Source organism: Sparus aurata, chromosome 8 (assembly GCF_900880675.1).
Source record: "Sparus aurata chromosome 8, fSpaAur1.1, whole genome shotgun sequence".
Classification (NCBI taxonomy): Eukaryota; Metazoa; Chordata; class Actinopteri; order Spariformes; family Sparidae; genus Sparus; species Sparus aurata.
The window spans coordinates 22,851,339-22,878,086 of NC_044194.1; the positions used below are offsets into that span (position 1 = coordinate 22,851,339).

At 42.4% G+C, this 26,748-nt stretch overlaps 1 protein-coding gene and 1 long non-coding RNA gene across 2 annotated transcripts; one reads left to right on the plus strand and one right to left on the minus strand.

Annotated features, from left to right (window-relative positions):
• Nucleotides 1–18,090: 18,090 nt before the first annotated feature.
• LOC115587226 (uncharacterized) lies at nucleotides 18,091–19,318 on the minus strand. Its single transcript, XR_003984985.1, has 2 exons — nucleotides 19,194–19,318; nucleotides 18,091–18,896 (listed from the first exon to the last, which is right to left on the minus strand). It is a non-coding gene; the product is annotated as an uncharacterized LOC115587226 (long non-coding RNA).
• Nucleotides 18,747–24,271, plus strand: cav2 (caveolin 2). The gene is made up of 3 exons (XM_030426930.1): nucleotides 18,747–19,040; nucleotides 19,318–19,505; nucleotides 21,820–24,271. Exons 1-3 carry the CDS (start codon nucleotides 18,891–18,893, stop codon nucleotides 21,968–21,970), a joined length of 489 nt encoding a protein of 162 aa, XP_030282790.1. The 5' UTR covers nucleotides 18,747–18,890; the 3' UTR covers nucleotides 21,971–24,271.
• Nucleotides 24,272–26,748: the final 2,477 nt, after the last annotated feature.

Here is a 26,748-nt window from a genome sequence, read left to right on the forward strand (position 1 = left end):
ATAAGGCCAGTGGGTGACGAGTTGATCTGATACAGGTGTGCCACTCTGCTGCCACACCCACAGACACACACACACACACACGCACACACACACACACACACACACACACACACACAGAGGGGGGAGGCAGAACACAGAAAAAAGGCCCAAAAAGACAACTTTGTGCTTTGAATCACTTCATTGGAAGCCCAATACTGACAGGAAATCAATGAAAAAACAACTAATTTAAAACTGCGAGGCAATGCCAAGCCAACTATATTAGATAAGTCAAGATTTTGATGGATTTCAAAATTTTTCCACTCATCTTGGCACGAGTGGACTTCCATATTTTGTAAGACTCAAGATTAAGTGTTGCTTTTTTTCATTTTGGAGCAACTCCCTTGTCTTGTCCTTCTCCCTATCTTTTCCATTTGTCTCTTTCTTATCTCCAGCTTGTCTTTCCGGACACCTTGCACACCCCTGACCGGCTGCTGCTCTACAGTAACTACTCCCTCACCTCCTCCTCCTCCTCCTCCTCCTCCTCCCTATTTTCCTCCTTCGGTGTGGAGTCACCGGGTGTGGCCTTTGAACTCTGAGCCGATCCTATCCTCCCACCGACGCTGCAGGTTGCATTCCTAAACAGAGGAAACATGAGGTCCGATATCTGCTCTCTCTCTTACACTCCTATTTTCCAGGAATGTTCCTCGGTTGCATGAATGTAACAATGAGACCCAGAAGGCCAGAGCCATGCCCTCCAACACAAAGGATGGATGACAGCGAGGTGGAACGCTGGCCATGACGTTTGACCTTTGACATTAACAATGGATGTAACCACGTAGTGAACATCCAGTAAACTTTTACACTTTTAAAAGCTGTCAGTGAGGCCGCAGAAGCAGTGTTATTTTATCAGCTATAAGGCAAATTGTCCTTGTCTGATCATTTTGTCATTAATTTATTTTGGGTGCATTTTCAGGATTTGACAGTGTCGTGTCAGTGGTTTCAACATGTTAAAGAGCTTTTGGGTAGCATGTCTGTTTACTTAAACATCTACTTTACTGCATTTAAGAGGGAAATATTATACTGCTTATCCAAAACAATATATTTGAAAGCTGTTACCAGTAAAAAAAAAAAAAAATACGAATAAAGAATTCCTCCATTTTGGCACCTCGGTGGTGGAACGACCTCCTGACCAATGTCAGGACAGCGGAACCACTCTTCATCTACAGCAAAACACTCAAGACTCATTTGTTCAGACTTCACCTCGACCCCGCATAGCATGACTTATTGCAGTCGATTCAGATCACCTGTGCGCCTGGTGTGGAGACTGGCTCCTAATCAGTGAGTTACTGTGCGTTCAGATCGAAAGCGCACAAAGAGGAAAATCTGCCTTGTCCACTCCACCTACGTCGCTTAAGTCGCTTTTGTCACCCTGTTCGTCCTTGCTTCTAAATTTAAAGGGCCTGCACGCCACTCGCGTTAAACACCACCACGCAACTACTGCTGTAGCACAGCCCATCCATTTACCGACATCACTGATCATGGAAAGACCGCGGGCCGGGTCGGGTTGATATTTCCCTCCACTTTCCTCGGGCCAGGCCCTTGATCAAGCATTTGTTTTGTATTTTTTTTAATAACTCAAAATAATGACTGTATTTCCAGCTACAAAATGCACATCTTTCTCCTCCCTCCATGTTGTTTGTGTCGCTGCTCTCTGCTCTGCTCTCGAAATCTGACCGTGATGTGCAAAGTCCCCGGGCTGAAGCCTCGTCAAATGGGGGTCAGTGAAAATCAGGCATGATGGATGATTATGCATGAAACTCTTCGAACCTTCTCCATGAAAAGCTCCTGTCAAGCATCACCAATAGACCTATACAATCCTCATTTTTCCTAAATTCATGTTAAAGTCATTGACACTCATGCCACTCTCAGAAGTCCGAATGGCGGCAGATTCTCGATCTGGTCTTCATCTCTTCTTCTGTTGACCAAGAAGGCAAAACAAACAGCTGCACTTGGTCAGCGGGCTGAACTATGCATGCCAGATGAGGCCGTAATGAGTGAGCGAATTGAGTTTCCCTCCTCCAGAAGTGGAGTGGAGTGCTTGTTTGTGGAACAAGGTGGAAAGAAAATGGGAGGGGTCGACCCCCTAAAAATATCGTCCAGGAGCTGTTTTGTCAGAACGAGTGTGCAAGTGGAGGGAACAGGAAAAGGCAGAGGGAAGGTAACAGAGTGGGCAGTGTCTGGGCTCGGATGGTGTGGTCGCAGGGAGAGAGCGAGAGAGAGAGGAGGAGAAGAGAGGAACTGAAAGTGAGCGAGTGAGAAATCAGGCATAATTACAGACTAACAGCGAGTCCGGACAATTTTAGCGAGGGAACTCCGTGGACTGGTGAGAGGACGGAGGGAGGGGGGAGGGAGGGGGGAGGCCCGCCTGTGACTCAGAGAAGGGATGTTTGTTTGACTGGCCCTGCGGTTGCTTCCCAACATGGCAACCGCCTGTTCGCAGCATAGCAACCACTCCTTCCACTTGTCCGCCACAGGGAGATTCCTCAGCACAACGTATCATTTCGATTAAATGGGAACCAGATACTTGTCCTTATCATCGGCGTTACCAGGGCAACGGGCTGGGCTTCCCAGGCCATGCAAATACACAAAACCTAAGATGTGCTGACAGATGATCGTAAACAAAGCGTAGCCTGTAGAGGCCTGTTGCACTGGAACGCTTGGTGCCATTCAGCAACGTTACGTTTGTTGTTTATTTTCCGATTTCAGTAGTATCGGCTCAAAATTCCATCACACTATTTGCCTCAGGATGAGAGGTACTGAACAAATCTTAGTGCTAAAGTTCAGGAAAAAAATGTCATGCCTATTCATATAACTCTAAAGGAATAGTTCACCCAAACTAGCTCCAATCTACCCTACCCTATGTTGATGCATATGGTCCATAAAACATTTCTTGAGCTACATTCAAGTCGCTGGAAGTCCGGAGATCTCAGATTGATTTGAATCCTGTAACCTGCACAGACCCCTCATATTTTGGGGGGATTTTCCCAAATGTGTCACTGAAGATCACATTGCTCACCTTGTGTGATGCATTTTGCCAGCCCAAATATGACAAGTTTTTTGTAAGGCATTAAAACTCATAACACCATAATGATTCCTTTGTTTGATTCTTTTGCTGCCGCATCTACTCAAGCCTCTGTCAGAGTGCTTCGCTTTTCAGGATGTGAAGCGTTGATATAATGTAGGGATGACTTCCAGTGAGTGAGGCGTATTAAATAGAATCTGGGCGCTGAAGTTTTAATAAAGTGTTCAATCTGTTTATTTCTGCAGACTTTTTATTTATTATTTTTTTACCCCCATATAAAGAGCTTTCGAGGTCTGGAGGAGTTCTCACCAGACAGTAAATGCATTGAAAGTTCTGTAAAACGTGGATCAATGCCACAAGTCAAATCCCTGTGCATGTATTGACTGGATGAGTGTCAAAGCAAACATCTCAGAATATATCTGCCATTTAAAGAGTGAAGGGTTAGAGTGTGTTGACAGCTACAGACAATGCAGCGCTGTATTAAAGAAAGCGGACCGGGCCGCATGCTCTGTCTTGAAGGGGAAACCCGGCCACAAAGTAGCATCATTAAAAACGGAGATTTCCCCCGCGGTGTTAAAGGAAAGCTTTGTGCCATTTTGAAAGCTGTCCAGCGGTGGCCATTTTGTGTGAAAGCATCATTCACGTCCCTGCTTTAGATTTCTGTGGAAAACTACAGGGGAGGCACAGAGTGTGTGTGTGTGTGTGTGTCAGCAAGTCAGTGTGTCTATTGGCTCGTGGCTCCGCAGCTCACCACACCCTCCATGTGTGTGTCAGGTGTGGAAGTACCTCAGGAATGAGAATGCCTCAGCACACTGAGAGCAGGAAACCTGACACAGTTATTGAAGAATGTGTTTTTTTGAGGCTTATCTGCAGCATTGTTGATCCCGTAAGAGTGATGTTGCTTACTAAAGCAACAGAAGACGGTACAGTCAGCATTTCTAAAGGTTTATCTGTTAATTTATTGATCCAGCGAGGCACTATGATCCGTTTATTATCACCATGGCGGCAAGGTTCGCAATGTTCAACCCAAAAAACCCAAACAGTAACTCAATACATTAGTTATATTTAGGGTGATGTTGCTTCCAGAGGCAACAGAGGACCTTATTCAGTCAGGGAGGTGTATTTTAAAGGATTATCTGCAGCTTTATCATCCAGCCTAGAGGCCAGCTCCAGCTCACAGGACAGTTTCATAAGGACTCCACTAAATATTTGCAAGTCATTTATAAATGTGGCCCCTTTTTTTATAAGGTTGCCATTGTACATTTGTGCAAACCACGTATACGCCCACATTTTGACGATATGTCATATCACGTTAACATTACATTTATATGTGCTGACTATGATGCCATGAGGCAGAGGGGATGGCGGTGGCGTGACAGCTGACGCTGCCAAGCCTGAGACAACTGTTTGAGACACCTTTCACCATTCGTACATAGTATTTCAATAATCGTAAGCGTCAAACAGAGGAATTCTCTAGCCTAAACCAAACTAGACCATGAACTAGAGCATTGGCACGAAATAAAATTGAAACTACAGAAATGTAAAGTTTGAACATATCCCTGGTTAGAAGGAACTTACATTTTCAACATGTATTCTGGTAACGGGGTTGCTATAATAAACAACAGCTCACATTCGATTTACATTCAGTGGAGAAAGATTTAATGTGGCTGTATGAAGGTAGAAAGATTAAGTGTGGATGATGTGTGTGTAGCAGGTAGCACTCACATAACTTAACCAGTTGTTTTATTTTGCCCAAAATGTACCATAGTTCATTTTCCAGTAACACAGTTGTGGCCTAAACGTTAGAAAGAAGTGCCTGCGACCAGGATAAATCTGAGTGGGGAACATGAAAGGTACCCTCATTTACCACCACTGAGGTGCCGTTGAGCAAGGCCGTTAACTTGAAGTGCTCCAGTGTCAATGTGTTGTGTGTGTTCGGGGCATTCCTGAAAAAGTGAGCATCTGTCTCATTGTCCCACATAAACAGATTACCTGAACCGTGATTCACCTGTTTAATATGTCCATTCATCTCTCAACCGTGCAGCAGAAATCCTTGAAATGGCAAATAAAATCAGGTCAATCTGCATGACCAGATAGCAAGAGACGAAAGTGTGAGAGAGGTTTGGAGTTGCCCATAGGTGCTCTCGATGCACCTGTTTCCCATCCCTCAGCCAATGCATGCTCCATGCACCCTGAACAGAATTATCAGCTATATTGTGTTCAGTTTAGCTGAAAGATATTCTATTTTTTGCTCTTCTCTGCTGTTCTGTTACGGCTGTTGCAACCGAAGTAAACAACCACACATGATGCATCAATGAGCAGAGTGACAACACATCAGTCGGGAGAATATATTCTGATGTGTTCGCTCGATTCGTCAGTTGCATAGTTTCGCAAAACTTTCTTTCACCAAGTAAAAGCCGAGCCCTCGCATTCCTCCGCCTGATGGAGGGTGATGGAGCGTACAGAGCTAAATAAAAAAGAAAGGAAAGGAAAAAGTAGACATCTTTAAACAGTTATTCAGAGCTTCCAGTCAGAGCTGCTGTGGTTTGGGATGTGTGGGCTGGTGCAGATGCGTATGTGTGTGTGTGTGTAAGTCTTGCTGAGGATGTGCTGATTCTCATGGAGGAGCTGGGTGTGTCGTACCCTGCCCATATTTGTGTCAGGGTTGAAAGCATGAGTAAGGCTTTATGGTCGGAAGAAGTGGAAACCTCGTGTGTGACAGAGTTTATATAATCCTTATTCCTGGAAAAACATCACTGTGACACATTATGGATTTTAAATGTGAGAGATTTGATGTCACAGGATTTCTTTACCCTTTTATATAAAAGGTCCCATATTATACTGTTTTTCATCAGCTAGCGAAAGCTGTGTTTGTCACCAACACAGTCTCCAAACTCTTGGACACTGTTCGCATCGTCTCTGTCTCCAGTCTGCACATGTTTACAGACTTTTTACCGTGACAACCAAGCTCCATCGTAGTATTATTAACATTAAACTCACTTCAAACGCCATTGCATAGCGGACCGAAGCGGAGCTAACTAGATAGCCGATTTCCAGCTGACTTCACCATACTCGTAGGCAACTGTAAATACTATCAAAACGTGCCGACTCTTACCTGTGGCTCGGGTGCAGTTGCGGGGTCCCCTGTGGTTGGGACCGATCCTTTTACGAGGGTCAGTGTCGAGGCAGCTTTGTACTGACCCTTGTTACTGAAACAGTCTGATGTGAAGTGGTTAACACATACAAGCTAATATGAACCGCAGCCGGCACGTTGTCGTTAAAAATGAAACGCAACCACGGTCTTTTCTGTTGTTCTGTAGCTGGGACAGAATATAGGCACTGATGTTGATTTTTACAACAGACAACAGAGTAATTAGCTTGTCTGAGCGACAACATTGCGAAACACTGCTATCTTACCGCTGGACACACCAAACTTCACCTCGGGGATGAACACCCCCCTCTCTGATATCTCGCGGAGAGGAGGCCGGCCTATGAAAATGACTCTTTTCATTACGTAACGAAAGGAGCTGAATCTGAACAGCCTGTAGGAGCGCCGTTTTACCAGTGGCTGGGCTGCAGAGACCATGCAGGAATCACTTGTTTTCCTCATTCTGGGAGTTGGTAGGCTCAGGGAGATCCAGCTTATATATGTAGAGACCAGAGAAAACATGTTTTTTTTATAACATGGGAACATTAAAATTTCTGTGGCCGGATGGGGCATAAGCAAGTTTCATACATCATTTCTCCTCTAGTATTACATGTGATGGACACTGCAGTGGTCCCAATAATAATTTGGAGAGCGAGAGACATAAGGGAGAAGCAAACAGCAGATATGACAAATAAAGAAACAAATTACAATAATTATTTCAATTGTTTAATTGTCCTTGACACATTTAAGTGTTAACTCTAGTTAACTAGGTGTAATAATGAGAGTTTTTTCCTTTCCTGAAACTGTTTGGTGTTTTGAATTGACATGCCCACCAAATGGCTGAGTTGTGTTATTATGTAGTAGTCGGTAAGAAGATCTATTGTGCCACACAAGAACAGACGGGGGGCAGACGATCTTGTGCAGTGTAGCTTTTGGCAACTGTGGAGCAAAAAAACAACTGATAAGGGCCAAGAGTGAGGAAAGTTGGCACTGTTTAAGCCACCAGAATTGTGAAATGTGCAGCTGTGCCATTGAGCTATTCCATAAACAGTTTCACCTATGACTCAATTTGAGCAATGTTTGTATGTGCTGTTGCTGTCTGAAGATGAAGTCTGAGATCCAGGCCTGTATATTAAAATAGAAAACACAAGTGGTTTGACACAGCACCATGTGGACCAGCCACAACATTCAAATGATAATAGTCTGAAAGGGGGCCAATCAGCATAATAAGCACTTGTACATGTGATACTTAAATGGAGCTGTAACTGTTGGTAAATAGTGGCCACTGTGACCATAATTATGGGATAACGGTGCAGTGAATGTTAGAATTTGGTGTAGAGGAGACTTGAAGTGAGAAAACCAAAAATCTATTATAGAGTAATACCTATCTAGAGCTCGCTATCATTAGTCACCACTATTGCTATTGGTCATACCAGACCAAGTAAGAGTTGGGAATAACACTCAAAAATCAACTTTTCTTGCAAATTCAACCTTTTTCAATGTCCAAAAATCCCATCATCTTTCTCAGTAATGCAACGCCTTTATTCACCCTCTGTCTGACACTCCATCTTAGTGGCCGCCTCCTCCTGAAATGCCCAGTCTGCTGTGATTGGTCAGCTCTCACAGGCCTGAGAAGTTACAACCCACCATGTCTACAGATCTGTCAGTGTTTTTGCAACCATGTCTGTGCTGGGGGCACGGCGGAGAGAGGTGACTGTATAGTTGTGACATCATAACTCTACGGAATTCCTGATGGCTCATTTAAAGGCACAGTTTCTGAATTTAGTGTTTTTGAAACTTTAGTTCATAGACCTGATTTATGATGAAAATAGATATGGAATTCTTACTTTCTACAAAAATGGACATTTAGATAAGATCAGAAATGCAGCCTTTTTACGTTTACGTTGTGGTATGTCTACTTGATTTCAGATCTTTCACCATATCTTTCTCAAGGCCAACGAGCCTGTTTTGGTCCACTTGTTTTTTAAAAAACAAATTTGCTGAAAAGGAAAATCTTGGTCATATGATAACATCAGATGATCAACAGCTCCGGCTTACTGGAATTTGAGTAATACTTTTACCTGAAACTAAACCTTTTTATATGTCATGCCTAATAGCTTTTCTCCAAAACAGCAAAAGAAAAAAAACCTTGCTGTTTGTTCATCGGGTCTGTTGGCCCGGGCTGACTCAACGCTAGAAACATTGTACCAGTGTGGCACTGTGCATGATTCAACAGCTGCTCTGCATACCTTCCGATGTTGTCATCCTTCAAGTTCACGTGACGCGCTGTCACAAAATCACTTTCAGGGAGGGGGAAAAACATCAGTGTCTCCCACCTGGTTGGAGCCAGCACTCATCACTTAAGAGAGTAATTCTCTGTCTGCCATCCGTGAGAGGAAATTACATCCCTTTCGCACAAGGCGTGAAATCTCTATCAATCCTGGGATGACAGGGTGTTACCCAAAGATTAGAGGGAATGCAGTGTTGCTATTTTCTGTCTAACTGCATTAGCGAGGGTGTAGTTTCCTTAAATACGAGTATAATAACCCATACAACCAAAGACATAAGTGATCATTTTCCCCTCGGGGTCTCTGTACTTCTGGGTGTTTAGCTGTTTAAGCAGCGACAGGTGCACACAGATCTCCTGCCCTCTCCCGCGAGGTAATATTTTTCATTTTTAGACAGGGTGATGACACAGGAGGCAGTTTTATGGGGAATGCTCCCAGTGAAAGGGTGGTGGAACCGAAAGGTGATCAAAAAGTTATTCAAGTGTTTTCCTGGCAACAATAGTTCCCAATGTGATCAAAGCTACAATGCTGACTTTTCTATAGTGCGGGTTTGGTAGATGGTTTCATTCATAGCTACACACAATGCTCTCAATGCACAACAATTCACAGATCACTGTATATTGTTGGTGCAGACAGCCTTTGGAGAGAAGTTAACCCTTAATCACCACACATGTTGATGTGTCGAGTTGGATGAAAGGCTGTTCTGGACTGAGCACGAGTTCCCCGTCAGCTTCAACAAACATACCAATCTCTCAGAGAAGAAAAAAAAAAAAAAAAATTTAATTAGTTAAAGTGTGAAAATGTCTGAGTAAATTGGAAGACACATGACGGAGGCCTGAGGTTAATGACTTGTCAACACTTGGGAAACTCTTGGTTACGCATGAATTAGCTCTGGTTTAGGGTCAGGAGGATATAGACTTCAGTCCAGACCCATGCTCGCTTCCTGTGTGACAGGCACACACATGCAGGTTTATCAAAATAAAACAGAAAACTGCTCCCATCAGCTTTTATGATGTTTGTTTTGTGCTCGCCATGGCAGCAGATGGTGCCTGCTCCCTTTATTCAAAACAACAGGAAATGATGCTTCCAGAGACCTGATCAGCATTGAGGCGACCTGTGTGGAAGCATCTGATGGGAGGGTGACGGATACGTGATCACCTGTGGGATACAAGAACAACTTATGTGTCAACATTTCTACAGTACGTGTCATATCACGATACTATTGCATTTATAGGAGCTGACTTTTTTATGCAGAGGGGGTGGTGGTGGTTTGACAGCTGATGCTGCCAAGCATTAGGCTGCTGTTTGAGGTGCATTTTAACATTTGTATGCGTGACACCAATGGACATTTTCCAACTGGGAACCAATTAAGCCACAACAGGCTAGTTTCCTCACCTTAACCAATGGGGTTTTGTGCCTAAACCTAACCAGGCCATATGCACAGCATTGTCAAATACATAAAACTGAAAATTGAGACTAAAGAAAGATTAAGTTGCAACAAATCCATGATTTGCAGAAGTGGACATCGCTAATATTTATTCCAGTGATTAGGTTGGTTTTCGAGTGCCAATCAAATCTCATATAATATTCTCAATCATATTGTAAAGCCATGTGGAACATCTGATGGGAATATTTAATTGATTAGTTTATGTAATAATTTGAGGAACGTTACAGACTCCTCATCGTCCAAACAGATCTTTCATATGTCCCATCCGCCACCATTTCGCATCTCTTCACTGATGTGACATTGAAGTCACGTATATTTATGGCTACGTTTCTGATGTTTTGACTCGGGAAGATGGAAACACTTAACTTTGAGTGAAGGCCCACAGAACTTGTAATGTCGTTTTGTGTTAGGGCTGGAGTGGTTCTGAGAAAAAGAAAGCCCCAAATCATTCAGTAAAAAAGTGAAGAAAGCCACAATAAGAAGTGTTAAGACATTTCCTTTGTCAAATTTGGGGTCAGTTACCAGCGAAATCCCGTGCTGTCCTTGACTGAATAAAAATCAAAGAGGAACTTTTCCAGCCGGGAAATTGAGGAGTAGAAGGACAGGTGACGCTGACAGGGTTCACAGATGGCGTCCAAGATATTGCGAGACAGATCTGGGGCTATTTTGGAAAATGGTTTGAGGGGCCTTCGAGCTTGTTGTGAAATTTTTCCACTGCCTAGAACAAATGTGACAGTCAGAGTCTCAGTATGCCGGGGCCTGTCAAGACATTCCTCCCCTCCGTAACCGACATCCATCTTCTCCCCCTCTCATCTCTCCATCCATCCGCCACATCTGAAGGCTGAACAGGAAGAGAGGTGCAGACACAACGGTATAAATACGTACGTCTATTTTTGATACAGAATCGTACATTAAGTTTGAGTGAGTTACTTCCTTTTCTGTGTGCATTTCGAAGGCTTTAAACATTAATACGTGTTCAAGACAGAAATCTATTTAACATTAACCAAAAGCCTGTTTTGCATTTCTAAGGCTGTGGTTCAGCCTATTTGTCTGCCTGTTGCTAAATAGCCAGTAGACCAAACACATCAGTGAGCAGATGTTCAAGCTCAGTCAACGACTGAATAATGTCACAAACTGTCTGTAAAGTTTATGAAGCTTGGGAGCAATATTCTTGCTCTTGCTGCACTATATGGAAACTGTCAGTGTCTGGATTTTATTAAGCAACTCAGTCACATTCCAACATTGACACACAGCGGTTTTTATTTTGCCTTGTGAAATATTACGCTAATTTGATTTATTGTGCACCTCGTATGCAATATCTGTTTGTGCCAAAAAATAAGAAAATAAAAATACTTTCAAGACAATAAACAGCATCTGAAACAGAAACTGGCCCGGAAAGCAAGAAATGTCCATACCCAGAGTATGTGCATACTGTAGATGATCAATGATTGACTGATTGATGATGTTAAAGATGAAAACATTTATTTTCGAGATTGTAGAAGACAAAGAAATCACAGAAGCACCACAGATTCAACACAAAAACTAAAGAGCACAAAGCTAAAATCCTGAATTACATCACGACAGTTTAACTTAGAGGAGAAAATCAATGATCCAGTCATCGGCTGCGAAGGCACTTGTGCGCTTATGCATTAAAATATGACATATCATCAATATAAATATTTCAAAAGGGATAAATTCTTTCAACGTCTTGATAACTTCTCACCCTCAGCACTGTTTTCTTGCACCTTCAGAGGCCCATTTATCGGCCTCATTGAAGATGAGCGTCCTCCTCTCACGTTACCTTGCCCCGGGTGATGAGAGGCGTGGCGAAGCTGCATTTCTGAATGTGAGCAGTGATGGTGAGGACATTAATCTTGGCCTTAATGAAGAGACTCTACCAGACAGAGTCATGATTCCATTTATGGCTTGCTAACTTGCCAGGAAAAACTGGAGACTCAGGTAGACGGAAGATGATATTAAATGTATCTGCTTCCTCTTGGTAAGAAACCAACCTCCTTTTCCACATCTGTGTAGGAGTGTTTCATCTTTACATTTCCTAGCCGCTTTAATTAGATCCTTAGAAGTAAGGAGTCCTGACTAATTACCTTTCCTAACGCTCTCCGTGGCAGACTGATGGATACAAGGACCTCGGTTTCATTTAGCGAGGGTCATTTTCTCTTTTTAACAGACCCAGTTCTTTACCAACCTCTCTGTGCCAGAAAGCAATATCCATTATTACTGGAAAGAATTTTTGAATGAGTCACTTGCAGGGACAGCAGCATCAGAGAGAAAATGGGCTTCTGGGTATGCCGAACGCTAGGCTGGTTCACCCCGTCTCCTCAGCAACAAAAACCCCAAAACAGTTTGGAAGTTTATCTGCCGCATTTAATCAGAGAGGATATCAGTTCAATCTGTGGACCTTGGGGTGCAGTCAGAGAACCCTGGGCTCTACGAAAAACAGACAGTCCTGCACAAGCCTGAACGGCAGACATAAATAGACACAGAACACTGCATACCGCTCTGAAGGCATTCACAAACAGAATCATGGCAGGATTTACATTGAACAGACAACCTCATACAAACACTATGTGCAAAGATAAATATACTATACTACACGTAACCACAGGTGTGTGTGCCCCCGCACAAATATAGACACGCACACAGAGACATGTATATAAATACATGGACCATCACACAATGTCTGCCCTTTAAACCTTTTTATCTGCAATTTCTGCCGCTCTGTGAGACAAATCTGCTCCATCGAGTAAAAGCTTCCTATATAAATATGAACTGACATCCTGTATGTTCATTTTTCACACCGGTGGAGATTTGGGGTTTATGTTTACAGGAGTCTGGCTCTCATTTATCATGTGTTCTCACACACATGGTTTCTGGTTTGGCTCAAGTCATGATGTATTGCAGACAAAATTATCCCGATGCAAATATCTTAGTGATTTAAGATGAGCTTTTCTGCAATAAATACAAAGCTTTCCTTTGTCCTGTCCTTTATCCGGGAAATGAATGATTCAGATAGCAGTTCATAATGAAAATAATAACCTGTCCTAGGTTTTGTGGAAGTGATCTGCTGTTTTTCTGTGATGGAAATGCCTCTATTCAATTCTGTCCTGTTTGTACTAGTTTCCATTCTTTTGTTTGGTTTTATTCCTTTGAAACTATTGTGTGATGAAATCTGAGATTAAGTCAGAACATGTTTCATTAATGCGAGTGTCGAAACGCAAAAACACGTCCTGAGACACAGAGCGAAGGAAAGTTTGGGTGTTTCTCTTTCAACTCGCATGCAGCATACACACCTGCTCATGCACACATGCATACAAACACACGCGTGCATACTTGAGTGCAAAAACACATAGCACATGTAATATTCACACGAGTAAAGGCACAAACACACTCCTTCCCCTCAGTGTACTTAAGGGGATCTGTGTTTTAGACCAGAGAGATGAGGGTCCTTTTGGGTGTAACAGGAAATCCCTGTTCGCTGCGGGTGAGCTGATATCATTGTTCCCCCTGGAAGCTCCCGGACAAATATGCATTTGTTCCCCATGAAATCAGAGGAAACGTTCCACGCAGCTTCTCGTCAGGACGCAGATCCTTCAGGGAACGCAGGCCGGGATGTCCTGGAAAGTGGCCGCTTGGTGAATTCGTTAGAAATCAGCCTGCAGGATCAGAGAAGTTCAGTCAGTGTCGTTAGAGCGGCAGCCTCATGTAATCTCAAGGTAAATGTCAAGTTCGAGTGAGCTTGAGTCTGAGTCTTCTTATTGACAAACAGTGTTCAGTAAACCTAATCTACCTCTGAAATTCAAAATAAGAAGTCACATGTGCTTACCTGTGTGAAAATCATCATCAATGTCTAATTTAAAAAAAAAAACAACCTGAGATCCAAGAAAGAGCAGACTTCATTCTGCCATTTCGCGTAGTCTCAAGTGCTCCCAGACACTTTCTTTGCAACGCACAAATGAATCAAACTGCAGACAGATGGGATGGGAAAAGTTCCTAGAGACTGTCTTGCATCAAGGATAAACCAGATTTTACTAGACTTGGCCTTTGTCCATGAGAATGAAGTAAAAGTATTCAAATTCCGAATTCATAAAAAGTCAAACTTATTATATTGTCATATATTGCATTTATTAGGTAACACTTTCTATTAATGTCCTTGTGATAAGTTAATAGGTGATAAGGCACTAATGAGTCTTTAATTGATTCGTATTAACATTACTGTGTTTATACGACTGTATAAGTATTGATACAAGCATCATATACACATTTATAGTGTGATTATAAGACACCTGTTACCTGTAGCTGTCAGGTAAATGTAGTGGTGTAGATGCATATGGTAGCATAACATGGAAATGCCCAAATAATGTACAAGTGCTTACATTTTTTACTTAAATACAGTACTTAAGTAAATCTACTTAGTTACTTTTCATCACTGAGAGCAACATATTAGGTGCAATTGGCCAGCAGAGTCGGCATTATCAGCATTACAGTGATTGCCTCGTACATGATAGAAAAATTGTTTAATCTTCATATAAACTGCAGAAAGTGGGATCAACACGGGTTATCTTTAATCTCGTTTTTTATCTTGGAATGTTTCACAGCCTCGCCGAAGGAAGCAAATATGTGGTATGTAACACTGCAGCTGGTTAGAGCCTCAGGATACAGAAACAGCTAACGGGGTTTAATAGGGGGCAAGGTGTAACTAGCTACTAACTCCACTGACAAATATGGTGTCATAATGTCTGTGCACTGCAGTGAATATCAACAGATGCCACCGCTGCAGCTGCACGAGGGGCCTTAACATTGTCAAGGTTCCAGGTAAGAATAGGAATAGTAGAGCCTAACTCCTTTAGCTCTTTATGTTTGTTCTGTACAGTAGTTCTTTATCACTGTGGGTGTGTAATAATTTTAGCACAAGCAGGATTTCGGTGGCACTGTTTGGCCCTTCCTGGAGAGCCCCTCATTAAGTTTGAGTGACAGTCTCTGCAGCGTCTTTGGCAGCAGCAGCAGTAGATGGTGTACGCAGCAACAATTTTTTTCCTGTTTTTATGTCGTTTTACCACTATTCATGTTTGTGTTTTTTTTCTTAGGCTCATTTTTTAATTAGTGACTTAAGGCTGAGTTGTCTATGAGCAAACTGTTTTAATAATAGCTAGTTGGCTCAAGTTGTCTTTCACATTTACATGTTCTAACTCAGGTGACATCACGGTTGCCTTTAGGTGTGCAATTGTATGTCTGTGTGTGTGTGCACACTTGTCTGTGGGGCGGTACTTGCACTGGAGCCAATCATGTTACGTTGCGGTGTGTGTGTGTGTTTGTGTGTGTGTGTGTGTGTGTGTGTGTGTGTGTGCAAATTGTTCTCAATAGAGCGTGCGATGGCTGTTTTATCACATCACTGTGGTTGTACCTTAGAAATTTAGTCATCTGCTCGTCAGACTGCAGAGCTACCTCCCACTTCAATAGCAGTGATATTTCGTGACCTCTTGGTGTGAGGGTGGTGTTAGATCTCATTATTGAAGACCAGAGACCCACCAAAACTTAAGAAAACATCCTCTACGGTCCAAAGTGTTGGTCAAGGGATTATAATAACTTCCTGCGCTGCTCTCTCCTCCACGCTCTCACATGCTCTCATGTCAACACCATCCTCACCACGGCCAGCCAGACCTCCTCTCCTCTCGCTGAATGCTTGTCTGTCCGAAACGCTCTGTTGTGCATTAATCCAGGAGCATTGTGGTTTTGTATTGTCGCCGTGCTCAGAGCCAGGGATCGCCCTGACCGACTGAATGCCCAGCATCCCTCTGTTCTGCCTGCTGCGTTTCTGCTTTGCTTGTCACTCACTTTCCTGGCCTACTTTTTTTCCTTTTTTTTTTCCTACTGTCTGTTCATTACATCCAGGCCCTGGTGTCTAAACAAAAGAGGCTGTTGTTTACAGGATGCTTTTCAATGGTCAGGATGCCGGAGCTGCCGTACCAACAAATGAGATGCAAAGTGCAGAGGGCATGTTTTTTCGCTTCAGTACGACAAACATTTTGCGTGGAGAGAGCCGCTCTGGAGGAAACAGCTTGTACTGGTCGAGTTAAACTTTAACCAAAGAGCTGCAGTTTTCATGACCATATACAGCAGTTATGTCACACTGGAGTTGAGACCGGCGAGCGAGAGAGGATAGAGCTGATGTAATCCAGCCTTCACACTCTTAACAGCTCTTAAAAAATGTAATCGAGCCAGTTAGCAAAGCTTGGTAGAGACTGAGACAAGCCAAGCTCAAAGAAGAGAAACTTTGTTTAGTTTGTTGAGTGATGTGAATGAATAAAAATGTCATGCAACTTGCTTGTACATTCCCTCTTAAAGTACCTCGTATTGTTTGTATACGCAATCTTGCAGGCAGGAGATGCAGAACAGAAAAAAACTATAAAGGACAATCTTCTTCACAGACATGTATCCACACATGGCAGTGACAAAGCTTCCCCAAACACCACTCAGTCACTCTTTTCTGTGTCTGTCTTTTTGAAAAGTCTTCACAGATGTGAATGTAGTCCTTGTTGCAGAAAGTTACAAATATGAAATTTTTCCACCCCTCCCTTTCCTGTCAGGGCTCGTCGATAGTCCCACTGTCCCACAGCGGCTTGAGAACTGATTTACTTATACTCAGCAGAAAACGAATAGCCTTATCTTCTCTGTTACACAGGTTATCATTGTAAATACAATTGTAAGGTAGTCTACAGGTACTTGAGTATCATTTTGGAAGGCTTTTTAAATGTTGCAATTTATCTGGCAGCTTCAGTTACGCCTCAATGTGTTGTTTGTTTGCTTTGGGTTTCTTTCCACATGATATATACTCAAGAAAAAATATGACTGTAGGGTATAATTCATCACCAAGACATGAATTTTTCCAGGTAATCTGAAAGTTTGTTGTCAAAATGACAATTTGGCATCAGAGTTTTGCAATATGTTGATAGACGTGTTTCTGGTGTTCCCACACTATGCATGCTCGCCTGTTTTGTGGTGTTTACTGTACACACGTGTGAATGTAGGCATGTTTCATTTGCAGACATATTTAGATACAAGCGCTCTCCCTCAATACACTCAAGCAGAGATTTTAAAGGGTAATTCCATACATTTTACACGCTAAAGTGCATGTGGTTTCAGGAAGTCTTCTTAATCTTTTGTGTTGTTTTACATCATGTTTAACCCATAAACAAAAAAAAACAATTCTGAAAGAAAGAAGAAAACACAAAGAAAGACAAAGATGATAAAGATATCAAAAATAGGGTAGGTAGGTATCATGTATGATGCAATTAACACATTCAAGAAAAAGACTTAGATCTTACAGTTTTTCAGTGATTAACAGTTCTTCAGGGCATGTTGTGTTCCAGTACAGTGTCTGATTACTATGTTAGTCATTTAAAGTTTTTTTTTCTTTTTCTTAAGCTAATTTGCATTTGTGAATCTAGAATTTTCCATATAGAATAAAGAGGTTAGTTTTAGGGAGTCTTGAAATCCACCATATTGCCTCCAGTGATGTCATTCATTGGGTAAGCTACAGTGTGGTTAACATAGGTGCCAGGCTTTGAAAAGCGGCGGTGGCTCAGGGGTCGAGCAAGCTTCTTGCTATCAGAAGGTTGCTTGTTTGATTCCCCAGGTCTGCATGTTAAAGTGTCCTTGGACAAGATACTGAACCCCAAAATTGCTCCTGTGTGCTGGTTGGCACCTTGCATGGCAGCCACAACCATCACTGTATGAATGTTTGTGTGAATTACTGTAAGTCACTTTGAACAAACGTGTCTGCTAAATGTAAATGTCTAGAATTGCACTCCTATAACACTGTTGGACTGCAGAACCAGAGACCCGGCCTTTCTCTCCCACACCTTATTCTTCCTTTTTCTAAACCTGGTACCTACATTACCCACAATGCACCGAGTGACATCACTGGCTGTAATTAATCCGATTACATGCAGCTTCCTCTGTATACATTAGTAGTAGTAGTACAGTAGTATACATACTACTTTTTCATGTATGCAGAAGGACTCTCCAAGACCTGTAAACATACGTTAATGTGTAAAATTAGTGGAGTTATCCTTTAAGAAATCCTCTGTATCACATGTGCACACCTGAAAACAAACGTATGACTCTGTAACGTCACACAGCCTTTATTATTATGGTAACAAATCCATAAACGTATGTGTTCCTGAGGGGTCACGGGCTGAGGTCAAACAAATTCATCTCCATCATGTGAAGCAGCGGCTGCCCGAGGAACATTTCATCCTGTTGAGGTTCTCGTGTAGACATCTGAGGACCTGCAGGTATTCTAACAATGTTGGCTGGTGTGTTCGGAGTAATAAATCCACACACTTCGCACAAGAGGTTTGCGGTAAATCAACTCAACAGGTAGAACAGTGGGTTCGGCTACAGCAACAATAATAACCAGGCTTTTATAGTTGCAAAGTGTGTGTGGGTAAACATGTGGGTGTTTCTTTCCAAAGCACAATAAGGCCCCAGGGGGGTATTGTTCACTGATGTTTGAATAATTCAAACCTACAGGTGGTTACATTTTCCAAAACATCATGTGAGAATGGGAAAAGACTTCACATAACTAACCACTTTTAAAAAATATATTAGTCCTTGAGTAGTGAAAAGAAGAAAAAAAAAGGCCTGCAGGCTGTACTCTGATCACGCTTAATCACATGAAAGAAGATGGCGGGTGTAAACAGCTGGGGACCCCACGGCTCATGACTGGAGGTCAGTGCACTGCACAGTAGTGTCAGTCATCACCGAGCTCGTGAAATGTTGCGGGGAAGTGACTTTGAGCTTGTTGTGTCTCCTCGGCACCACGCTGCGCTGCTTTCCATACGGGGCGGGGTGCCGCTCAGTCCGGCGCACAGCGCAGAGCGCACCGTCACCAGCTGCTCTCCCTGCACCGTCTGACCGTACGACATGGGTCTGGAAAAGGAGAAATCGGACACCAGCATCATTATGGACGAAGATGAGTTTAACAGGTCGATAGAGCCCATTCTGTCGAAGAAGGGGAAGCTGTATACGGCGGCGCCGGACCGAGATCCAAACGACATCAACGCGCACTTGAAGGTAAAATCCGAACAATCAGTGGGGTTTCTCTTTGAAAGTGAAACTACTCATGGTAGCGATTGTAAAGTTGAGTTATCTACACTTACTTAACAGTGTAACCTCATTGTTTTTATTATAACAAACTGCGAGACTGGTAATCTTAGGCGTGAATACCTGGAAGTCGCCTCCCGCGCGTCAATCCATCACCTCCACAGACCTTCCTGCCTGCCTGCCTGCCTGCCTGTGCTGATTATTTTTCAAGCTCATTGTGTGTCCGTGCCTTTATGTGATCTGACAGGTCGGTTTTGAAGATGTCATCGCGGAGCCCATCTCCTCGCACAGCTTCGACAGAGTGTGGATCGGAAGCCACGCCGCCTTTGAGCTGGTCAAATTCATCTTTTACCGCGTGCTGACCACACTGCTGGCCGTGCCGATGGCTTTCATCCTCGGGGTGGTGTTCGGGGTGCTCAGCTGCATCCACATCTGGTAGGAAGAAGTTCCTCTCAACCTGCAGGGTTTTTGCTCGGTGCTTATCTGAAGCCGAGGTTGTCTGGCACAGTGCCAAATGTAACACAAACAAGAAATGATTGTGTTATTTTACCCAAAAAATAACACTCAAACATCATATTAGACATACAATATTTTGAATATATGAGCAAAGTACCTGTAAAAGTATATCAAAGAGATTTATTTTAAAGTTTCATAGCTGAAAATATCAAAACATCATCATTTAACACATTATAACTTCCAATGTGACGATTTTAAAAGTTTTTAAAGTGATGCAAAATTGTGTAAACACACTGTTAAAGTATGATGATATCACTTATACACAGTTTAGATTGCTGTGGGAACATTACAGGATCATTATGGGACTTTTCCTGAGGGGCCCACTGCCTTTTGCCAGCATGCTTATTCTGGCTCTTTAGGAAAACATTGACACGGGTTATTTTTAAGAAGTTAACGTCACATGTAGTTTAAGGTCGAAGTGTTTTGTCAGCGCTCTGATTTTATACCTTTATTTGGATAATCATGTCACGCTAAATGTGCCTGCATCAAGTTAAACCAGCTGCAACAGACGCATATACGTTCCCAACCACAAGCCAAAGGGTCCATTTATTAACACTTGATGAAACGACATTTTACGCCGTGAAGTAAGCGCTCTGTGGAAAGTTGGAGGAATGTTAAAGTTCCACTGGTAGTGGAAAGTAAAACGCCCCGTGCCCTCAGCCAGATAGCTGGCATTCTAGCAGCAGCACATGGGCCTGTTTGCAGACCAGAGTGGGACATTCTTCACCTGCAGATAGAGAGCTGCAGTTACATTTCGCATGACCTTTCACCCAGGTGAGGTCGCAAGATCTGGAAGAGTTCCTTCAGCTGCAACGTTTGAGGGAGGAAGTCCCTGCAGGTATTCATCAATAGAGGACAAAGAGGCGACGCCGAACCGGTCAATACGTGAGGAATGTCAGGACAGGGAGACCACGCAGTTGGGTGCTGCTTCAACGGACAGCGCAGCTTTCTCAACTCTTTTTGTTTTAGGGAACACACTGGAGCGAAGGTCACAGGCGGCTGGAATTTAACAACATGATGCAACTCTTAATAGAGTTTAAAGATACCACCTAAAAGATGAGACAAGACCAGTAGTTGATAAGATAACACACACATGTCAGACATCAGTTATTGAAAAAAGATGGCAAATATGTGTCAAAACATCATATGAAACCCTCTGACTGACTTGAAAATGTCTTTTAAATGACTGTAAACACATCCAAAACACATCTCAATGAAGGCAAACTGTTTCAAGACAGTTTGCAGAAACACTGATGGCATCGACACAGATGCTGTCAGGGGCGAGAATCAGAGCAAATAGATGTCACAGAAATTCAATGAAGTGTCCTGAGAATGACGATGAGGGAAAAAAGAAAGCTTAGTATTAAGTAATTTTTAGAGTCAAAGACCGTACACACGTTCGTACTGCTTTTTTGCGACACGGGGACAGAAGTTTGATCGAGCTCTTGCGTGTCTCATATCACATTCCTGGAGCTTTACAGGAAAACGCTGTTGCAGCATTCTCCTGAACAACTGAAGTGGATGGAGACTTCCACTTCCAAAAAACAAACAACAAAAATAAAAGAGCTCCACACATTGTCCCCGTTGTTCACTTCAGTCTACTTGAGTTGTTTCGGAGAATGATGCAACTCTGTTTCGCTGTGAAGCTCCAAAATGTATCGTAGACTGCGAAACTCCACCTGACTCTCCGTGTTCACTGGGGTTGAGTAGGTAATGACTGAATTTTAATTTTCAGGTAAACTTACCCTACAAAGTTCGCAAGTATTAATTATGTAACAAACTCCCCATCAGCAGCATCCTTGGGCAACATTTCCTAGAATGCGACTCTAAAGTGGAAGTTTGGTCACATGGAGTTTGACTTGAGACTTATTTAGTGGCAGAAACGGCATTTGATATTTATAATTATTATTATTCATTAGTATTTTATCAGCTGCAACCAAGAGTCATTGTTTATTGTTTCTACAGTAGCTCAAAGCGGACAAACCAAACACTGACTATAGATAGGACTTCTTGCGTTTTCAGTGGAGGGTGAGATGAGGGGTATTCAGTTGGTTGCAAACTACAATCTCACCTCTGCATCCAACTAAATCCAACACAATCGACCTTTTAAGGAAAATGTAAAAATAAGATCAAATAAACTAGTAGCCTCATGTACTTTCCATTCATTGCACTTTCTGAAAGCGTAATTTCCTAGCATCTGTTACGAAGCGACCCTTTGACTCTGTCCCTCCAGGTTGGTGATGCCGGTGGTCCAGAGCCTCTTGATGCTCCTACCATCGGTCCAGGTGGTGTGGAGGAGTCTGACGGATATGTTCGTAACTCCGCTCTTCCACAGCATGGGAAAGTGCCTGTCCTCCGTTCACGTGAAGACCAGCGAGAACTGACGCAGACACCTCTTTGAAACGTAGGACGGATTGAAGTTAAAGGATAAAAAAGAGTGAACGATGTTTGCTGTGGAATACATGAGCTCTTTATAAAGTAAAATAGGAAATCCAGAAGAGTCCTGCACACAGTACTTTACACATAACTATTGATACATACAACTGTAGATAAAAAATAATTGGGCTGAACATTTTACAGATATTTATGTTACATATAATTAAATATACATCAACGTTTAGATGGGACCTGATAAAACATATAGAAATGTAGTCAGTAAATGCAGTTAAAACCTACAAACTTTTGCTTTAAACCAAGTGTACCCCTTTCTGTCCTTTAACCTGCAAATCAACAAATCCACATGGCCGAGGTCAATTATGATTCATCAGTAACATCACCAAGGGGAAGTAAATGGTTGTGACGCTATTTTGGACTTTATAAGAAGCTTGTGTGCACCACCAAACATGGAGTTGTTTTGCTGATTGTGACCAAAAAAAAAATTCTTGTCATTCCATTTTACTTTGTGGCTGAGAGAATCAGCGGAGAGGAGTGTAACATTGTTGTTAGGCCAAACATACTGCTGACTCGCTGAGAGATGTAATATTTCAGCTTTTTTATATATATATATATATATTGTATATATTGCAAATCATTCAGCTAGAGGTTGAATGTGTGAACTGAATCAGAGCATATAATCTGAAGAGAACTTCATATGAATATTATTGAGTGCTAAGATGCAGCTTGTTGCACATTTCCAGGCTTATTTTACTGTAACTGCTGCGTTGAGTTCACAGTGCATCGGCAATAATCTAGGGCATTTGCTTTTATATGAATCTATGTATGCGAAATAGAGTCGCTTCAAAATGTTACTGAACCATGTCGGAATACAGAATCGATATTATCGAAGGCTTTCATATTTATTAATTACACAACGATACCTTCAGTGTGGTGAAGGCGTAACACATATCCTGCTCGAGACTCGTACTCAATTTAGAGGTGCTTGTTGCTCCGGCACTGCTAGTCAGTGGGCTGCATCTTGGAGTCCTTCTCCCTCATTTGCAGTGGATTTGATGCGGTTGAGTTTTTAGGTACAAGCCTGCCCGGTTCCCACTCGCTATCAGCTTTGGAATCTCAACTTTAGAGAGCGTTACAGAGAGAATCAGTGAAGACTTTACGAAGCTGAGTGTCAAGTAGATACTGATTCTGGTGAGATCTCCGCTTTTCTATTGCGCATTTTCTATTGTGTGTATCTGTTAAAAAACAACAGACGTGGAGCAACACTCGCTGTCATATGGAGAGTTCCTGTCACCCGTTTTATTTCTGAGAAAAAACATCTGACTGTTTTGCTACCACTGTGTCACTTCCATTAGAAGCTACTTGCTAACGTTGTCTTCGGTTTACTGCTGGGCGGGTAGTGCGCGGTGGGTTTATCAGTGCTCCTGCTCTCTAAAAACTGCTGCCTCTTAAGACAGGGTTGACGAGATCACAGAGATTGAACCAAACAGAAAACTGTTGAAGCAAAATAAAAGGCTAAAATTGGCTAAAAAGCTCGGTTGCAGATCCGGCTAGTTATTCTTTCTTTATAGTTTATCCAAGCATGTAACTCCAGTAGATATAATGATTTTTTCCCAAAACATTATTTTTGATTTGTTAAGTTTTACTGGCTAAATGCTACTGAGTCAAAATGTATTGCACCTGGAAAACAGGAGAATGTGGAATGGAGGAAGTGGTATGCCAATAGTAGGTGGACAAATGATCACTGGACTAAAATATTGATTGTTATAAAGTGGGCATAAGATAATGCAGAATATAGGAGACATTGCGTTGCTGGCTAACACGCTAACCTGCTGAACCAGATCGCAAAGAGTGCGTCACATATTTTCCCTCAGACAGACACTGTTTGACGAAATGTTTTGTTTCCAGCTGACAACTGAAGGCCGGCCATCCTGTCAGAGCTTTTTTTTTCTAATCCTTTCACTGATGTAAGACCGCTGACAAGCTGCCAGCCAATTGAGCTGTTTAGTTTTTCACCTTTCAGAGGAAATTCAAAGTAGGGTTGTGCAATAGTCGAAGACACAGGTGTGCGGCCAAAACCTTTTTTCTCTCCTCAGCAATACCACGTAGCAGCCTCAGCTAATGTTCAAGTTATTTCTCCATTTTAGGCATATAAATCATAACGTTGACACGCATCTGTCAGTAAAAAATACGAAAACGACTGCTTTTATTTTCTCAGTCATTTCTAACTGTCACTGCACATTTTGGAAATTTGTTCTCCACAACCAAAATAAAGACTTTTTTCCCCTCCAGGTGACTCTTCTGTGTGTGATTTCTTCTCCTGTCACAGGAGATGAGTGTGCTTGGGATTTTGCGGCTGAGTGCCAGAAAAAGGTCTCGTAAATCACTTTGCTGAGATTGCATAAGACAGTTTCCTATACAAAGATGAGCTGTGGGTCGATGGAACATGACCCGAGGCTTCACTGTGAGAGCTGCAGGCCTGCACGGTATTTCTACCTGTTAAACTAACTTAAACAGCTGCAGGATTTTACATATTTCCATAAGTTTCTATAAGTGCCGCACTGCCACCACTGATATTGCTATTTACTACAACTGCTCCCCTCCTGCAGTGTCCTTAAATGGCTGCTATTATCTTCAGTGGTGCTCAGTTTTGACATACGGAAGCCTTTTGTTCTCTGACGTCAGCAGCTCAAGCACACATTCTTTTTGTTCTTCTTTGGCCTTTTTGAAATAGCCAGACCAAACCAAGTTTCTCGCCATCTACAGACACACACGAGCTGGGAGGACACGCTGCCTGAGAGGGTCAGCTGAGGGCAAAATTCCTCTTCTCTGTCAAACCCATTTTTAAATGACTGTTTCTTCTACTGCTATTACCATCACTGCTGCTTCTATTAGAAGTATTTTCTCTCTACTACCACTACATCTTTCAATACTGCTTTTAATATTACTACTGTGGTCATCTCTATAAACAGATATCTGCACATGAATACAGAATATGTAGGCTGAGGAGAAATTCTAGTTACCAGTAATATTAAGCTATCACTTATGAGCCCCAAGGGATTCAGTCATGGTCAGACCATGACTAACCCCAACCCTAATCATTCTCCAGCACTTCCTCTGTGACAGTCATTGATTCCTATCAGTCTTATGTCCACAGAACTAGCACCTGTGATAGTTGCGTCAGATCCTGTTTGATGGTAAATTTACACCAGACGAGAGATCACAATTGCTCGACTGTGTATGAATTGGCTGCACCAGCTCTTAATGAATCCAGTCGTAGCCTTCATCATGGTGTGTAGGCTCACTGTCAGGCCTTTAGAGATGAATTTATGTCACTCTTGAACCACCAGTTGCTGTTTTTCGACAAAACAGCCATCACTGTTTTAAGATCGGAAAGGTCACCCTGATGTTGAACACTGACTGCGATGACGCTGCTTTTCCAGCAACATCCTCCAAAATGAGAACATCACTGGCACGGAGACAGCATCGATTGTTTAACGACCTGTTCTGTCTCCGCTCTGACTGACACATTTACATGTTTTTCATAGTCGGATCATAAACTGAAACTGCATCGGTGTAAAAGTTCCCACAGGTCCTGTTCTGCCATAGAACTACAATATGTACCTTAAGTTGTGTTGGAGTGGTGGAGGCCTCATCACACGTTACATGTTGACAGCACTTTCTGCGTCCTGTAACCTGAAAGTTCACTTGGAGTCAAGTGCAAAAGCAATCTTTGACATAGGCCTACTGCAGAACTGTTTTCAGATAAGAACGTTGCTAAGATATAAAAACCGCTGACGTAGCGGCCTCCTCTGCAGTCCCTAGCAGCGTAACCTCTTTATAGGTTTGCATTTGGTTATTCGGATCTGTGTTAACTGCCACACCCATTAAAATAAAGAAGAGTATGTGCAGTATGTTTGATTGTAACACATCTTTCCGAGGCGAGCAACCTGTTCACAAAATATGAGCTGAATGCAAACAGAAAGCCCTTTCAGTGTCCACAGTGTCTGTGTACATATATATAGGAGAAGAATAACGAGCACAAAGGTCTTAGCTAATGTCTTCCTCAGTGTGCGGCGTCAGTGATGATGATCTATACATGATTAACTAATGTAGCTACAGCTGAAGCTGATATTCATGACATTTGCTTTTCAACCACAATCCATCTTTTATGAGTTGTAGGTTGCTGGATTATTATTATTATTAGGATTTTTTTTCACACATCTTTTAGGAGAACTTCCACAATCAATTTAATTTACAGCTGCAGGCTCAATGGCTTATTGGAAATTGAGAAATTCATGAGCTGCGAGTTCCGACTGCGAGAAGGAAACGTTCCATCATTATTGAGAGAACAACATCCAGCTCCGTGGGGAAAACTCCACTGGTTGCAAAAAGTCAGATTTTATGTAAGCATATGAGAATTCTGCCCCACTTCTCATTTGATTTACGACCTCAGTAAACAGTTCCTTAATGGGTTTATGGTCTCTATCGCTAGTTTCAAGTCTCCCTCAATATGGCATGATGTTCAGATGTTTAAATTATGGTTCCATTTAGAGTAAAATGGACGATAAAGTAGGGTACGGTTATGGGTGTGGCTACCCTGTGATTGACAAGTCACTACCACTGCAGTTGTTCACAAATAAACGGCTCAACAAAGGACATGTCTGTGTGCAAGTGACTCTGACACAGCAATACAAAACAGATTCATACTCGAAAAGATGTAAAAGAAACCAGTTTGTTTTTCAGTGCCAATAGGTTTATTTCAGTG

Excerpts from the sequence above, each read along its gene's own strand:
- cav2 (XM_030426930.1), top strand. The coding sequence starts at position 18,891 with ATGGGTCTGGAAAAGGAGAAATCGGACACCAGCATCATTATGGACGAA. Across the intron at positions 19,041-19,317 it reads ACATCAACGCGCACTTGAAG|GTCGGTTTTGAAGATGTCAT; the intron begins GTAAAATCCGAA and ends GTGATCTGACAG. Across the intron at positions 19,506-21,819 it reads CTCAGCTGCATCCACATCTG|GTTGGTGATGCCGGTGGTCC; the intron begins GTAGGAAGAAGT and ends CTGTCCCTCCAG.